Source organism: Chiroxiphia lanceolata, chromosome 2, assembly GCF_009829145.1.
Source record: "Chiroxiphia lanceolata isolate bChiLan1 chromosome 2, bChiLan1.pri, whole genome shotgun sequence".
In the NCBI taxonomy this organism is placed as follows: Eukaryota; Metazoa; Chordata; class Aves; order Passeriformes; family Pipridae; genus Chiroxiphia; species Chiroxiphia lanceolata.
Window position 1 is genome coordinate 91,344,918 of NC_045638.1, and position 17,624 is coordinate 91,362,541.

General features: G+C 40.9%; 1 protein-coding gene across 1 annotated transcript in view; it reads left to right on the forward strand.

Annotated features, from left to right (window-relative positions):
• The first annotated feature begins 44 nt into the window (after nt 1-44).
• CLCN1 (chloride voltage-gated channel 1) overlaps nt 45-17,624 on the forward strand; it is a 56,894-nt gene continuing 39,314 nt past the window's right edge. Inside the window, exon 1 of the mRNA XM_032680807.1 lies at nt 45-229. Coding sequence (XP_032536698.1) covers nt 179-229 — 51 coding nt within the window. The 5' untranslated portion in view covers nt 45-178. The remainder of the gene's footprint in view (nt 230-17,624) is intronic.

A 17,624-nucleotide genomic window follows, 5' to 3' on the forward strand; every position in this document is an offset into this window, starting at 1 on the left:
CTGGTTACACTCTCCCTCTCTGTCTTTCCCTCACCAGTAACCTTCTCTCTCAGGGTGCTCTGTGGGATTTTAGCTGAAGCCTTGCGCCTGTTTCACTCCATGATTCTGCTGTGGACAGCAGATAGGAAGACATTGTCCTGAACAAACCCTAATCCCACAGGACACTGTTGCTGGGGATATGACTGGGGATGCCTCTCCAACTAAAGCGTTCAGATACCAACAAACACTGGTGAGTACAATACCTGCAGCAGGACAGAATGTTTCCTACATGATAGCTGGCTTCCATTCTCTGCTTAAGGGGCCAATGCTTTCTTTACCTACAACTATCCTTCCCTGTTTGCATTAGACAGACTCTGTGAGAGATCTACCCGAGCACTTGTTCCAGTAGTGGCTTCCTCCAAGAGAGAACGAGGCCATATTTTCCTTTGCTCAGTATGAAAATGAGAGTTGATCCTAATACACGTGGATGAAAAATTTACATCACCAGACAAGGAAAAAGGTGCTGGAGTGACTCAGGGCTGTAGCAATGCCTACTCTGCAGAGATGCATAGAAATTCAACTGCTGGTTGTGAATGGGTTTCCTTTTTCCAGACAACCACAGATAAGATACTGAAACCTTTCCCTGCCCTTCCTTGCAGCTCCCAGAAGATGTGGTTAGGATTCTGCCATACTGGCTGTTAACAGATGCTGTGAGAGCATGGAGCATGTTGTCCTAGGACATCTTTTGGGCGTGTCCAACTGGCGTCAGGCACTGCTTTGCTTTATAGGTATTTGGATATGAACTGTTGCACCACTTTCTGCTTTAACTACTTTAAAGAGTTGCCACCAACTAGGAGAACTAAGATTCGTTGCATCTCGTAAGTCCTCACACTTTTCCGGGCAAGTGGAGGTAGCAGCCTGTACTGTGTCTAAAAAGCCACTTTGGTCACTGAGGTGAGACGTAGCATCATACGTTCTAGATTGCCTGTGGAGCAGCACGAAGGGAATCCCAGCCTCTAAAAATGAATAGTGACCTGAGCATGCAAAGTTTTGGTAGCAGTGTTTAGAGACAAATAAGACTGTGTTGAGGCTGAGAAAAGTATGAAATCTCATCTTCTTTAAGCTACTGAAAAGAAAGATGGAGACTTTTTTACCTGTTGCTCTATGGTGTCTCTTGGGCACATCCAAGTAGGGTCTTGTACTGCTTTGGTTTACAGATATTTGAATGAAGGCTGTTGCTACACTTTCTGGTTTCTGTTTCTAGAATATCTGATTTACTAAGGAGAAGGTATGATTGTCTTTGGGAGCAGAAAGCTGAGCTGAAGAACAGGAGAGTAGCTTTCAGTTCAAAATTCTCTGCTGCTGAACATTGCTCTTGCGTAGGACATAGTGCCTTACAGATGAATGAAGAACTGTATGATCTTTGATGTGACCATATAGCCCTTTATGACTGAAATATTGATTTAAAATTCAGACTTATGTAATGAATGTAAATTTCTGAGTGCTCCAAATAGGCATATCACAAGCACATGCCCTCAGCTCAACAGTGTTTTAGTAAGAGCCCTATTTATTGCGTATAAAGTACTAACATTGCTGAAGGATACAATCATTACAGTGGAAAGGCTGGATTATGATATATTTCATCTCTGGCAGCCTGACTTTGTTGTCCAATACAGAAAAGAATCATCCTCACTGTTCGGAGTGAGTGGTACCAACACTGGGGCATTGAGACTGAGCCTAATATAGAACATAATGGGACTGCAGTGACCTGTTTGCATAGTAAACAAACTTGCAATGATTACATAAGACACTGAACTGTAAGGAAATAATAAAAACCTGAACAAAAGCAGTGGTAAAGAAGAGAGCATGGGACAGCAAAAGATGCAGAAATAGCAAGTATGCTATTTGGATAAAATGGCTATATTTCTTCTGCAAATGTAACAAACTCATGAATATCTACAGTTTTCAGTTTTAGGTTCTTTAGGGTAGAACTAGACTAGTCAGAGTATTTAGACTAATGAGAGTTTTCTTGAATGTGGGAAGACACAACAATCTAGTACTAGATTTCTTGAGTTCAAAGATCGTGGTCTGTATTATGTGAGCGAAGGCAATTCTTTGACAAAATATTTGTATATTACTGAATAGCTATTGGGGAGAGAAAGAAAGAAAATGTCTTAAGTGATCTTAATTTATTCATAAATTTATCCCAAATATTTGCCATTGAGAGTTCTTTTCGGCTTCTGAACAGGTCAGGATAGTGTAATAAATGGTAGCTGTTTGATTCCTGAAGTATCTTCATAGGTAAACCCAAAAGGATCAGTTCTTTATTGAATTCAAGTCCCAGATAAGCTTTGTGATAAGGAGGCAGCCATGCTACAACCTGTTTCATAAGAGATGACTGTAAAGTTGGGAATTCTTTGAGAATGACCATCTGTATTCAAGTCCTCAGGCAGAGTAGCAGCTAATTACTGAGAGCAGCTAGTTGCTGGATATAATCCAAGCATTAGTGTTAAGTAGGCGCTGAATCTCAATGAAGAATAAATTATTTCTCAAAACAAGAAAAATTAATAACATTTATAAGGATTAAGTAGCAAGTGAAAAAGGGATCGTAATTCTGGATGTAGTTGCCTTAAGCGGATACCAGACACTTTCAGGACTTGAGTATCTTAGGAATTTTACGCCTTAAATGCTATCTTTAGGAACGGGCTCCTCTCAAGTGTCATCGTTACCTCTCTTCATTCCGTATTCCCAGTCATGTTAGTTCTTTCTTGTTTAGTGAGTGAACAATAGCAGAGAGCACTTCTGAACTAATGCGGCATACATTCATTTTAAGACATCAGACATAAAGCAATCACTGCTCTTTGGGCATGCTGATCAGTAGTAAAAGAGAGACAGTAGGTCGTTGCCTGACTTCAAAGACTGTAGGAATGATTTCTATTTTCCTCTGATTTAGAAAATGTATTGCAGTGTCACAATCCATAACCTAAGTTACTCGTGAAGTAACTTATACTTTGGGATGAGGAGATATGGTAGAATGAGTAGTTGCTGGTCAGCCGTCAAGGTCACAAATGCTCTACATGAGAGTGCTGATGAGTCATCTGACCATTTCTTGTCCTTAGGTCCCTTCTATGATTGAAGTATCTCTGCTTATTTATATAATATGGCCACTTTATTAATTTTTTCCACTCCTGGCTTTTTTTTCCCATTCCTCTCCAATAATCTATTTTAGCCATTTCTTTCCCAGGTATTCATTGCCTCTTTGTCACTTACTCCTTTACCATTCCCTTGTTATCGTCATATACTTTTTCCTCACTTGTCTTCTGCTGCGTCTCCTCAATCTGTTTCTCTGCCGTTCCTGCTCTCAATATCTATGAAGCCAAGTGTTAGGTTTCACAGCTGTGTTTTTCTCTGTGCCTTCCTCACATCCCTGCCATTGGATTCTGTTCTAAAAATATCCCATGTGACCCTTTCCCTGTGCTGTCCCAAGGCAGAGGAGGGATTCTCCACAGCTCCTCTCTCCTCTTTTTCTTTTTGAAGATGTTGTCAATCGTACAGAAAGTAATATTAGAAGGCAGAAGAGACCTGGAGAACTGAGGTCATGAGAAAGATCATTTGTGCAGATTTCTATTGCCCGTTCTAAAGCTGGAGAGGACAAAAGATGCAGATGAATACGGGGCCAAGCTGTACATGGCAAGATGTAGGCTGCTGACTGTGACAGTAGAAAAGTAAAATAGGAATTTTTAACTCAGTCCATCACTGCATGAGAGAGATGTGAAGAGCTGCCCTACCTAGGAATTTTTTTTTATATATTTTGCTGTGGCCATAAGCTCTGCTTTGAGACCTAGCATATTCCTGAGGAAATTCTCTCACTTCCAGTTTGTATTGCTAGCAGGTCTGGTCTCCATAGTTCTATTAATAATTGAAGTTTGCCTGCCATTATTTTGTTTTTGTTTCTATCAAAGCAAAAAAACCAGAGTCATAGTAAGATCTAGATGGGAAGGGAACTCTGGCAGTATCCTGTCCAACCTCCTTGGTCATGAATTTTCCTTGTTTCAAGTCATGACTTTTACCTCTTGCATTTTCTTTGTGCCTCTCTGAGGACAGCCTGGCTCTGTGTTGTCTATACCTTCCCTCTGGGTAATGGCAGACAGCAAATAGATCCCCCTCAGCCTCTTCTCTGGGGTGAATAAACCCAGGTCCTTCAACCTGTCCAGAAAACAATCCAGGCAAGACTTCCCAAGGTGACACCCACAGCTGCACACTAGTGCTGTATATTCCTGACCTAAATGCTTTTTCCCATAGAGAAAGTTTGGTCAGTAGCACATGCAACAGATATGGTACTAAAGACTTTTCCTGCCACTCATCATTTGGCTGTTGGCTATGTTGTCCTTGTGCTGAACCGCAGGAGCAGTTACAGCCCCACAGGAGCAGCTTCCCTGCAAACACTGTGCTCTGGATAGCGTCATCGTGGCAGGGAGTGCAAGGGGCCTTTTCTTCTACTTGCAGAAAGATATTTTTTCACACATTTCCAGCATCAGTCAGGCATTTGGTTCTTTTGGGAAGGTGTACAGAATTATACTTTTTAAAATGTTATTTCCAAACCACCCGAAGTGTCCAGGTACAAAGTGGAACTCTCACACCAGGAGCTCTCTCACCAGGAGCTAGTGGGATAGCAGTGGTGTTGTCCCTCAGCACTGCAGTTGTCTATTCCTGAGAAAACTGTCACAATTATAGCACAGTAGCAGTAGGAATATACTTCAGTGATTTTGTCCAGCTACATATCCCTTATTTATAATCTACAAAATTTAAGCTTTTCCATGAATTGTACAGACCTCCTGCCCAAACAAATAAACCCCAGGGACTGGTAGCATGCTGATCAATTTAAACCTTGCTGTTGATCTTGTGCTGTAAAAAGTAAGAAAACTTGCTTGTGTATAAATGGCATATGGGGGCATCCCACATTTGTTTGAAACTTAGTAGGGTAGCTACATGCTATAAGCTTTAATATATGGACAAAAAAAGTACATAATTGTTTTGGCAGCTGATATATGCTAATTTGGCAATGTAGCAGATTAAGTTATTTCAGGCAAGTTTGTGGTAGGGTGTGTAGGTATGGAAAGACCATGTACTAGAATTCCTGACATTAAAAAAAGTTAGACCTGTTGCTAGTATAGTTCTCAACAATGGCAGTAGAGGGGCAACTGGAATACAGAAATTACTGCCCAAGCTGTACAGCAGGTGGCATACAAAGTATGGTAAATGAGAAATAATTCATCAATACTGAAATGTACAGCAAATAAAAATCCCCATGATAAACTCGACTACTGTTGTGAATCTCCATGAAATCACAACAAAAAACACGGGCATGCTGGAGAGAAGCTGGTGGTAAACACTACATAAAAATAAGTTATTTTTTCAACGTTTGCTTTAGCAAAGCAGCAGTAAGTTGCTGTTGTCAGTTTTGATGGAACAGCTTCCACATACCTGCATAATAAATGATAACTGTTAACTCATTAACACAGAGGGAGAACAAACATAGGTTAATAATGTTGGAGAGCACCTTATCAGACAGAATCTGCTTATTTAGTGTTTACATTTACTATTAAGTGACACACGACTTCTTGGGGAACCAGATTATATTGTGGGTTCTTTGCATCAGAAAGCATGTTATGTTTTTGTATTCTTCACACTGAACATAGGACTAGCAAAGAGATCCTCCGTGAGTTGTGACTGCAACAGACACTTTAGTCTTTTGACATTGATAAGGATATAGGGAGGGTTAAAGGATTTGCTCACTTTGTTAAAACTCAGCCATGTACCTCTACAACAAATTCCTGCCTCCTGGTGAAGAAATTGATTATGTGTCCATAAAGGAACCAAGTGGATGTTGGGAGTCACAGTCATCCATTTCCATAACATATTTATGAAAGGCCATGGATCAGGAATGTTTGCTTATCAACTATCAGCATTGAGAGTGGATTCTAAAAGTACATAAAAATACAAAGCACCTTCACTGTATCTATTGTATTGATAATGCAAGTGTAAGTGGCACCTACACATTTTCAAAGAAAACCATTTTAGACCAAAATAGGTCTAAAAACTCCGACAAATTACATGTGGTATGTTGTTTTCTGATTTGGTGATGTGAAGAAGCGCAGTGTTTAAGTACATAATCTTGTGCAACAAGAATGCTTCTACAGGTATATCAACAGCAAAATGGTCAGGGGACCAGATGACAAAGAACAAGGACTCTCATTGGAAAAGGTTGAGGTCAGGGAACATTTAAACAAACTGGACATGCACAAATCCATGGAACCTAATGGAATGCACCCACAAGTATGAGGGAATTGGTCAATCTCGTTGCAAGGCCACTCTCACTTATCTTTCAAAGATCATAGAGATTCACAGTGGTTACTGAGGACTGGAATAAAACAAATGTCACTCATCTTCTAAAAGGGCAAGAAGTCCAGCAAACTACAGGCTGGCCCACTTCACTTCAATCCCCAGAAAGGTGATAGAGCAACTCATCTTGGGAACCATTTCCAGGCACATGAAGGACAGGAAGATGACTGGGAGTAGCCAGCACAGATTTGCGAAGGGAAAATCACTCTTAACCAACATATAGCCTTCAGTGATCAGATGACAGCTTGGTGGATGAAGGGAAAACAATGGACTAGTTTATCTTGACTTTAGCAATGTATTTGACTCTGTCTCCCACAACATCCTCAGGAAGACGATTAAGGCTAGACAAGTGGACCTCAAAGTGGATTTAAAACTGGCTGAACTACAGGGCTCAAAAGATTGTGAACAGTAGCATAAAGGCCAGCTAGAGGCCACTCATTAGCACTGTACCCCAAGGGTCAATACTGGATCCAGTACCGTTTAACCTCTTCATTAATTACCTAAATAATGGAACTAAGTAAACTTTCATCAGATTGCAGATGAGCGGTTGATATGCTGGAAGTTTGCATTACCATTCAGAGGGACCTTGTCAGGGTGGAGGAATGGGCAGAGAAGAATCTCATGAAGTTCAACAAAGGGAAGTGTAGAGTCCTGCACCTGGGGAGGAACAATCCAATGCACCAATCCATGCTGGGGGCTGACTGACTGGAAAGCAGCTTGGCCTGGGGGTCCTGGTGGACACCAAGTTAAACATGAGCCAGCAGTGTGTCCTTGCTGCAAAGGAGGCCAATGATATCCTGGACTGCATTAGGGTGAGCGTTGCTAGTAGGCTATGGGAGGCGATCCTGTCCTTCCACTTAGCTGTGATGAGGCCATACCTGGAGTCCTGTGTCCAATTCTGAGCTCCCCAGTTCAAAAAACATATGGAGCTACTGGAAAGAGTTCTGCAAAAGGCCACAAAGATGATGAAGAGACTGGAGCATCTCACATCTGAGGAAAGGCTGAAATAGCTGGAATTGTTCAGCCAGGAGAAGAGAAGTCTCAGGTGAGTTCTTGTCATCTGATGGAAGACTGAACGTTGTGAAGCCAGACTCTTCTCATTGGTGCCCAGTGACAGGACAAGGTGGAAATGGAACAAACTGAAATAGGAATTTTTGTCTGAACAAAAAGAAAGAGGATTTGCATGACTGAGTACTAGCACAGGTTACCTGGAGAGGTTGTAGAGTTTGCATCCTTGGAGACATTCGAAAGCTGTCTGGACATAGCCTAGGGCAGCCTGCTTCTGTTGACACTGCTTGAGCATGGTATTGGACAAGACAGCACGTGTCCCATCCAAAGCTCAAATATTCTGTGATTCTGTAATTAACTAAAGTACTCAGAGGAACAGGAGTGCAAGTTAGCTACTGGTCTACAAGATTATTGTCTTCTAAATATGATGCAGAATGTATTTTTAATTCTTCATCTGTAATGAACTCTCTTATCTACCCTTATTGTTAAGTGATTCACACAAAACTGTCATCTACTTCTATTATGGAGAAGCAAATTAAAACTCTTTGCCTACATCTAAATTCCAAGAAATTCTGACTTCAGTAGAACAAGATGAATATTTTTTGATCAACTTTTTTGTTGTTGTTCTTCTGAACTGACCCTTCTGAGCAACTGACCCTACCTCCTGAGATACAGCAAAACAAATCTCAGTTCACTTTCTTCATATCACTCGTTATTTTATTCATGTCCAGATCTCCTTGCCCTTTTCAGCCTGGGAGGTTCAAGTCTACTTAACTCTTCCTCATACAGCAGCTATTCCATAATTTTGACCATCCTCTGAAACTTCTATTATATTCTTTTTTAAACTGGGGGGAACAGAAAGGCAAACATTACTCAGATGTAGTTGCATATTGCATTTAGTTCAGTCTTATTTTCCTACTTCTTAACCTGTAATTCTAAATAAATGCTGAGGGAATCATTATCATGACCATTCTGTGTAACCCCAAGACCTTATTCTTAAATAGTAAAAGCTTAAATAGCAACAGTTGGAGGATTCTGGTGTATGCAGAGCTAGAATGTCTGTTCCTCCTCACAGTAATCACTTTAGATTTATTTTGACTTCTGTGATTTTATTGCTCAATCATCCTATTAAAGCCTTTGTACAATTCTTCAGCCATTTTTACTCTTCTGAATTCCTTAACACCACTGTTAGCCCTTATCCAGACCAGAGAGGTAGTTGATATTAATGCTGCTTGGCATCAAGTTTATTATCAGAGATAGAGGACATGGCACTGAGGGTAGGCTGCTTTTAGTTCCATTTTCATATAGAAGTAGGGCATGTTGGAAACCTCATTTCCATTAGTTTGAAGTCCATAATGCTTCAGGCTCATAGGACAAAAGAGCTGCAGGATCACCTAAGCTTTTCCAAGTAACGGCAAATGCAGCATTAAATTTATCACAGCTGTGCCACAGAGTAGTGACAGAAGAAACAGCCAGAGTGGGGTAGGAACTTTATTCCAGAGGTACATAGAAATCTTTCTCTTGAGAAGATGAAGCAAAGGCTAAGCAAGGTTCTCTTCCCTAAACATATGTTTTAGTGCTGCACATGGGCATGTACTTTGTAGTTGACATGATATGTTGACAGCCACATGAATAGCCTGGTACTTACATGCTGCTCCTCTAACCTGTAGTGAACTCACTCAAGAGCACAACTGAGCAGTTAACTGCATGAGGATATGAATATTTTTTTGTCAGTTTACCTTTCACAATGCTCAGAGCAGAAATATCAAAGCTAGTACAAGGAAAGGAATGTGACTGTCCTTTCTTTATGCTGCTCACAGTTTTGGGACAGCTGTGAAGGTTCGGGCCACACTGAAAAATCTTGAATTGCTGCGTGTTCTCTCTTCTTTAACTGAGCTATATTTCAAAAGCAGTCTCAACCACTCTTATGCCATGACTGCAGAAAAGTTCTCTTTTTTTTCTTTAGCTGCCTTATACCAAAAGATAAAAGACCAGACTCGACACTTTGTCTGGAGATGTGGAACAAGGGAGACTAAGAAGGTCAAGGTCTGATATATTACTGGCTTTTGATTAGGCCAGTGTACGGTGTGACAGGCAGCCTTTTCTGTGCATAGCTCGGGTAGAGTGTCTTTTTCCATCCTGGCTTGTAGCCCCTCACCACAAGGGCCCAGAAACAGGCAGAATATCTACAAGTAGTCCTTCCTCATGGTACCTTTCACTCCCTATTCAGCTACATCCCTGAGCTGCCCTGTGTCATCCTTATCCTCTACTTTTACTGTTCCTTCGCTGTGGGAAACTGCTTGAATGCTACGTAGCAAATAGTGTAATGTTAGATATTCCGGCATACCCTTTCTAAATCATTCTGCAAAGATTTTTGACTCGTTCAGAACCTCTAGTGGTTTCCACTTCCAACACAACCCCTTTTTCTATGTGTAGGCTTTTACCTCCTTTTTCCCACTTTCCCGGATCAGTGTGCTTGGGTTTGTAGTAAAGGGAGCTTGTCTAAAGAGAATGAACAATCATCAGCTGATGGCATTTTGCTACTGAATGTGGAGGACTGACATAGGTGATTCCATAACAGTGTATCAGCTGACTCTTTATGCTTCCCAGGGCAAAGTCTTACAATATAATATAATGTGATATGATATGATGTCAAGTATCTGTGAAAAGGGATAGACTTATTTTCTTCCCTCTGTTTTTGAATTTGCTTTCCTATTGCCCCTGTCCATGTCTGTAATGTTAAATTAGCTCAGGCCAAAGATTGAAGAGAAATCCAAACCATCAAGACAACTGGTTTTCCATCAACTCATCTTGGTCACCTCTCAGTTACATGATTGTTCAAAACCTATGAAAGGATGAGAAAATTGTTTGGTAATGCAGCTTCTTGCTACAGATTGTTGTGAAGAGTGACCTTGTACAGGAGGGGCAGACCAGCTGCAGCAATCAGTCTGGAGAAGCAGGTGTACCTGCTTTGGTTCCTCTTTTGGTACTTCATTTGCATTGAACCATATTTGCTTTCTATGTCTAATTTGTTTGTTCACAGATCTGATCTGCCCTGCACCTGAGGATACAGAATTATTGTAACTTTGCTATCCTTCATAGAAAGAGCCTGAAGAAAAAAATGCTTTTGCACGCGTGATTCTCTCCTAAATCTTCAGTCCAAAGTGTGCTGATAACCTTCTAAATATTCAGATTCTTAAAATTAGTGCTGCCCTCTGCCAGAATGCAGGTGATATGCTTCCTAGAACCCTCTTTTTCTTCAGGGTGTAGAGGAAATGTATGATATGATCTGTTTCCCAGAGGAGCTGCAGCAATGACAAGAAAAAACCCAACATGTCAGGACAATCAAACTTCCAAATCCTACACCTTATTCTGCTTCTGCCAACATTCACTGTAAAATGATGGATCACAAGGCAAATACCCATCCAGCTCCAAAACCTCTTGATACAACTGCATGTTTGCCATATCTTTCTGCTGGCAGCCATCACTATGTGTAGATATGGCAAGATGATCAGATACATGTCATTTTCCAAAGCCTTTGGACCTGTCTTTCCATAGGTCCTACAATGCCCATATTAAAATGACCATCAGGCCAGCAAGAAGTGACAACAGCCCTTACGGAGAGTGGATGGTCATCTGGGAAGGACAACAGTTAGGTGCCAGAGGCTGTCCATGAGATGTTCTTGTGCAAGATGCAGGTTCTGTCTAGTAAGGAGCAGCTCAGACTGATTCGTTCCACATGGATATAGGTGAAAGAAGCATTATTATCTGGTTGGAGAGTGTACCAGGAGTCCTTTAGGGAGTGCTGACCTCCTGCCTTCTTGATAATATCTGCCTCTTGTTTCCAGTGTAGTTCTGTCAGCAGGGCAGAATAAAAATTCACAGCTGGCTCCAAACACTCCTGTGGACTGAGGACTGCTGAAGAAGGCGTCTCGATAAAAATGGCATTGCAGACCTGGTATAAGAACACAGATATTTAAGACGTTAAAACACTTCTAAGCAGATCTGAATGTGCAGCAGCTGATTTAATGCAACAATCATATTCCTCAGTGTACAAGACTATAGGTCAAGACAGGACAGGATTGTAATGATGAGTATGGCAAAACTCAGTATGAAATTGTATAGACAGACATGCCTGTCCAAGTGGTCCTGCCACAAAGTACGCTTAGATTGGTGAAGATCTTCTGCAGGAAGGCAGTGGGGAACCCTCCTGCCCAAAGCCAAGAGAATACTCTGTACCTACAGAGATTTTACCCCCATCCCATGGGGTTTAATGACGGCATTTTGAGCAGTTTCATTTGGAGGGAGAGAGAAGGGGAGAAAGGAACCTGGTAGCCAGCAGTGGTCATGCCACTGGTACCAGCAGTGCTGTATACCAGCCAGTTCTGTAGCCAGAGCTGTGGTCCTCATGGTACAGGGAAGCACCATAGCAACACCCTCTGGATCGCCTTCTCTCTTTGAACACTGATAAAGATGAGGTTGTAATTGGCCATGGCAAGGGTCAGCTGCATCTTCTTCCTAGAGCAATGAGTCTTCAGCAGGTGGCACAGCTTATGCCTCAGCACAATGTGTCTGAGGAGCCTGCAGACTTGTGTGAGCCCATGGCCCTCATGGTGCACAAAACCTGTGGTCTGAGATATTTGTCCTCCTCCTGCAAAGTAAAGGTCCCCAGGCCAGTCAGTGCACCTGTCAGAGAGCAGCAACACTCTCCCTGATGCAAGAACAACCAGCAGAGGGAATGGGATTTGAAAAATTTCACAAGGACCATCTCTGCTTTTTTTTGGTTTACTGACTTATCCATATCAAAATATTCTATAGACATAACGCTATTTGTGGAATAGAATCTGTCTGTGACACAAATGGGCAACAATTGATATACACCCCAGACCAAGGGCAGTGTTTGAACAAGATACCATGAACACTCTTAGGGATTATTGCTGACTCTGAACACCTAGTAATGCACGAGCAGGACTGTGAGCAATGCTGTTACACAAACAAACATGGCATCCAAAAATCTGTAATTTCTCATAAACAGTCTGTTTAGCAGCTCCTAGAACTAATTTCTGTTCTCAACTTGAATGAAAGTTAGCATAGTTTCCACTGTTTATCCTCTGCATCTTCTTCTGTGTTGGCTCATTATCTCTCTACCATTCCTGATTTCGGTCAACAGCTTTTTATGTTGATCTACGTCCACTTCCTGGACTCCTGTTCCAGCTTTATTTATAATAAATAAAATATTTCATATTTTAGATGGCATGGACATTAAATGCCAGTTCTGGGACATAATGCCATTTATGGGCAACTTCCTGTACTTCCTTCTACTGACTTATCTTGTCATCAACTGGAAATACTAGGCTTCCTCTCTCTTTGACGTATGGAGATTGTTTCTGCTTCATAGCCCTGGAGTACTTCTTTCACTTTTTCCCTTGTGACAGTCAAAATAGGCTCTTGCTGGTAAGTATGCAGCAGCTTTAGTTTAATAAGTTCCACAGAGAAAAGACTTTCTGCAGCCTTCATGCCAAGAGTGGCCCAGTACTTCAACCTGGATGCACTTGCTTGATGCAGTTCTTCTTCCCTTCCCTCAACACCTTCCTACAAGTCAAAGCAAGGGACTGATAAAAGAGGGAGAAAGTCCAGTGAATGTCAGCTGACTCTCACTATCATCCCTGTATCAGCAGCCAGTGATAACAGGAAAGGTTATTGCTGCAGGGGAATTGCTTTGCCCTCATTTGTGATGGATTTATTATTCAGGCTGGCAAGAAAAACACTATCTTCCCTCTGTTTACCTTAGTCTTTGTCTCATATTACCACCAGGGATTGTTTCATGGGAAACAGGCAAGACCTCAGCTGTGCTGGATGGTTAGGTGCTTTTGTATGGGTATCTGCATTCAGATGGAGGAAGGAGAAGGAAAACGGGAAGCTTAGTCAAAACTGTACAAGATTTACTAGTATAACATAGTAAATAAGGCATATAAAAAATCTTGAATGGTAATGATAATACATCTGTGCTATAACTTTTATATTGACACCATTTGTCTCGGTTATCTGAGACAGGACAGGATAAACTCGTACAGACAACAACTAGTACTTGGTACTTGGCAACCATGGAAGTCTTGTAAGTAGTTCACAGCACTTGCTCTAATCATGGTGGAAGTCTGAAATGTAAGCAAGACTCACAAATTACTGAGAAAAGGGTTATGGTTGATTATGTCTCTGCTGCAATCAGAAAAGACAGTCCCTTTCCTCATTTCTAGGTGTGTTCCTGACCACTTCTTTACTAATATTCACATGGCTGTTCATCACCTGGAATGGAGAGCTGAGCTGGCTGAAAAATTAATTTTTTTTCTTGCATCAAGCTTCCTGATCACGTAAAAAATTAAGACTGTCCTTTTCAACCAGTCTGCTCCTTAAGTCCCCTAAATTATATAATGTAATCGCTCTTTCAGAGAGATCTATAGATTATAGGGTTTCAAAGAAATTACTTTTCAAGACTTTGAAAGTTGAACATATATCAAGAAAATTAAATACATTATTTCTTTTCTTGCATATCTCTAATCCTAGCTATGGCCTTCTGGAGATACTCTGTCCATACTTATGGTCTCTTCTTCTTGACCAACCCCAGCTCAAGCACACCACAAACATGTCTTTGAAACTTTCCTGTTTCAACTCAGTCCAAATAATTTTACTTCATAAGCCAGTCCTCTTCCTAAACCTTTCAGCTTTGATCACACATTTTCCTAGTTGGCCATGGCTTACATAAGAGGCAGCATTCTTCGCTTGAAATTAGCCAAATCCGACTCAAAACCAGGAGCCCTGGCACAGCCTGTGGCAGCCCAGCTCTATGCAGCTCATCACTGCACTTTCTTTCCACCCTCGTGATGTCAGTCATGCTGCTGTGTAATAACATGATTGACAGACCTAATGTGCAGTTATTAATTTTACCTATGCAACAGGCAATCTGTAGAGAGAAGGGGAAGAAAGGCACAAACTGTAGATTATCTGTGCTGAAATAAAAAGAATTCGCTAGCTTAGAAGCATCCCTAATAAATCTGTATTTCCTAGATGTTCTTTGGTCCTTTCTGCTAAAACTGTCTTCAAGCCAATTACATCAGAGAATGTTTGTCACGCAAAATTATTGTCCTAGAAAATAAGAAATCCTCTGAGTCCACTTCAAACAGTTAAATGTTTGCTAGTTCTCACTGACTTTAGCTGCTTTTGGATGCACAGTCCAGTTACAAAAAGTCTTCTGCTTCTCAGCAGTCCACTATTACTTTTTTCTTTAACTTTTTGGCACTTGTATACACACTGTGCCTATTTGATTTGTTCTTGGTTTATTCTAAGACAAGACAATCACTTCTCTACCCCGCCAGTAAGACACCTCTTCATTTGGAAAGTCTTTGAGCATATGCAAAGAAGAAATTATTTAATAGAAGCTACAGGATGCTGTAGGGTAGGGAATCGCTGATGGAATTGAGGACTGCAATTTAAGAAGAGGGGCAGCTGTAGGGGAGGAGTCATCCAAGCTGTGGAGGTATGGAAACAATCTCCTAGGCAATAGACTGTAAGCACAAAATTTTAGCAGCTCAGAAGGTCATCAGCTTAATTGCAACCAAGGTCACAGTGGGTGGGGGAGAGTTGTGTATAAGCTATATATTTATTTCTGTGCTTCCTGACTTGCATGCTTGAAGTTTTCTCTGTTTAAAAAAAATCAAATTATCTTATTTTTATTCCAGTAAAGGCTCTTCTGTTTTGAGTTTTGAAGCCTGATGGTCTCACCAGGACAGTCAGATCCACTTTAAAGCTCTGAATAAGCTGGGATCCATTTATAAAACCTAATTTTGCTGTCTTCTCTTTCATCTGATTTTCTGTATCTTGCTCTTGTTGCTGGGTTTGTTTACGTTCTCTCTGCTTGTTATTTTTGCTCTCATTTCCAACCTGTGACCACATTGTGATGTAGGACAAGACAATCTCAAGTTAACAAGTAATTTACCTTAAGTACCAGCATCAACATGGATATGGTGCTCTGTACCGACTGTCACAGTTGGATTGTTTCTGGAACTGAGACATTTATTTTTTGTCGAGTCATGGTATATCATACTGTCATATCATGTCATACCACAGTGTCATCATGCCCTATCATGATCTATTCAAGTTTCCTTCCAAATTCATCTATTCCAACATGTACTTCAATGGTTCTTTCATGTCCTTGGGTTCCTGTATTTACCTGTTTTCAATTGTGAGATTTTTTCCCCATTCTGCCTCTCTCTACTTGGGTTATCAAAAGCTAATGATTCTCAAAATCTGCCCTGTTTCTGTCAATTCTACTCTATTCAGTCTAGTATTAGTCACTACATGTCCACTTGAATATCATCATATTATCTTGTTATTTCTCCATGATGAAAGCTCTTGAACTTTCTGGTCTTTTTACTTTTTGCTGTGAATTCAACCCTTCTCTTAAGTGTCCTCTGAAAATTCTCTGTCATTGTGTCTCCTGGCTTACTATGTGCCCCTGCACAGCTTAAATTTTTGTCTTTTGCTGCTGTTCAAGCCTCAGTCCATGATCTATATGTTTCTTTAACTTCAAAAACTGTCTTTTCTTCCAGTCTCCCTCCCTCTTCCTAACCCTTTTCACAGCATTCTTTCTCTGCCAAAGCTCTAATTGCCTCCTGTAGCTCTTTGAAGCCACCATGGGTATTCTTCTAATAAAATGTCCTAGTCAAGCACTTTGTTCTCATTTAGAAGACATTGCCTTATCTGACACATACTGAAATCTTTTTCCTGCCTTTTCCATCTTTTTCTGCTCTATCTCAAGCTATTGCTTGAGGCAAAATATGCTTGTTGTATCTTCTTCCTGTCCAGCATCTCACTGTCTCATGCCCTTCTGTGCTTTGTCTCTTTTTACCTCTGTGTTTATCTCTTAGACCCTCTGTTGCTGTTAAGTAGTCCTCCTTTTGTTACCTTTCTCCTCTTCCTCCTTTAAAACTCCATTTTTCACCTTTACGGTTTCTTTTGTCTCATATCTATCTTTTACATTATCTCGTTCACAGGCTGGTAGACCTCTTGGACTGAGCTTTCTTAAGCTCAGAATGCTATTTTTTCTTTGTTCTTAAATGACTGTTTTTCTATTCTGCTTGCAGGGTTCTAAGTAACAATAACTCTGCCTCAGAAAATTCAACTTCTGTCAGTCTGGGGTAGTAGAGGGCTTGCACTACCAGCTGCTGTAATGTCTGTGTATGAAGTATTGGTGGCAGCTGAAAAACAAACATGATGTTTCGTTCCAGAGGAGGCTGCAGTCTGGTGGTGGGCCATAACATTTGTATACAGTGAGGTCATGAAGTGAGGTCATGAAGTGGTCTAGATCTTTTAGGATGAATCTGCTACACAACAAACCAAAAAAAACACTCTAGCATAAGCAGAAGTCTCAGAAGTTAGAATGATATCTGATAATTGTGTGGGCAGGGCACAGGGAACATTAAGATTGTCACTGTAGATTAATAGTACTGGGATTTCAGGTGATAAATCTCCATAAGAGAAGTGCAAGTCTTCAATTATCTGTCCCCTCACCCTATCAGAGCTTTCACTATAAAGGCAGTAGAATGGGAAGGCCATTATATACATATATAAGGGAATTATATGTTTATTTTCTTCATCTTGAAAAGCATGCAGGAGAAATAAAGGCAGAGAAAGGGAGACCTGAGAGAAAACTGGGAAGAAGAGGGAGAAAAATAGATGGCTGACTGGAGAAGAGACCCATCTTGAGTGAGAGTTCTTCCAATTTCTGTTCCTTCCTTTTTCATCACTTAATACCCTAATTTGGACTATAGCTGCAGTTTCATCTGTCACAAAGATGCCTTGCTTGAAGGAAGTACACTCAGAAACATACTTTGCAGTCCCACTAGGGCCTGTAATGTGCAAAGAAAAAAAAAAGGTGTATGAGCAAGTTGTATACCTTTCCTCTTGCATGCCATGAGCAGTCCAGAAACTTTTGTGAGCCTTTTCAAGAGGCTTAGGTGCACCTGAAGAGTCAAGCCATGCATACAAATCATCTGTGTTTGTAGCTAGTGCAAGATGGTTATTAAATCTTCCTCTTTTTTTTGTCTGTGCTAGTTTCCTGAGTCTGCTGGCAACTTCTTGAGCAGCAGCAGTACTACACCGCTGAGTTCTGGTATAAGGGCAGAGCAAGCCCTGGGTAGTAGAAAGCAGGACAAATGAACAATAAAGAAAATACAGGAAGA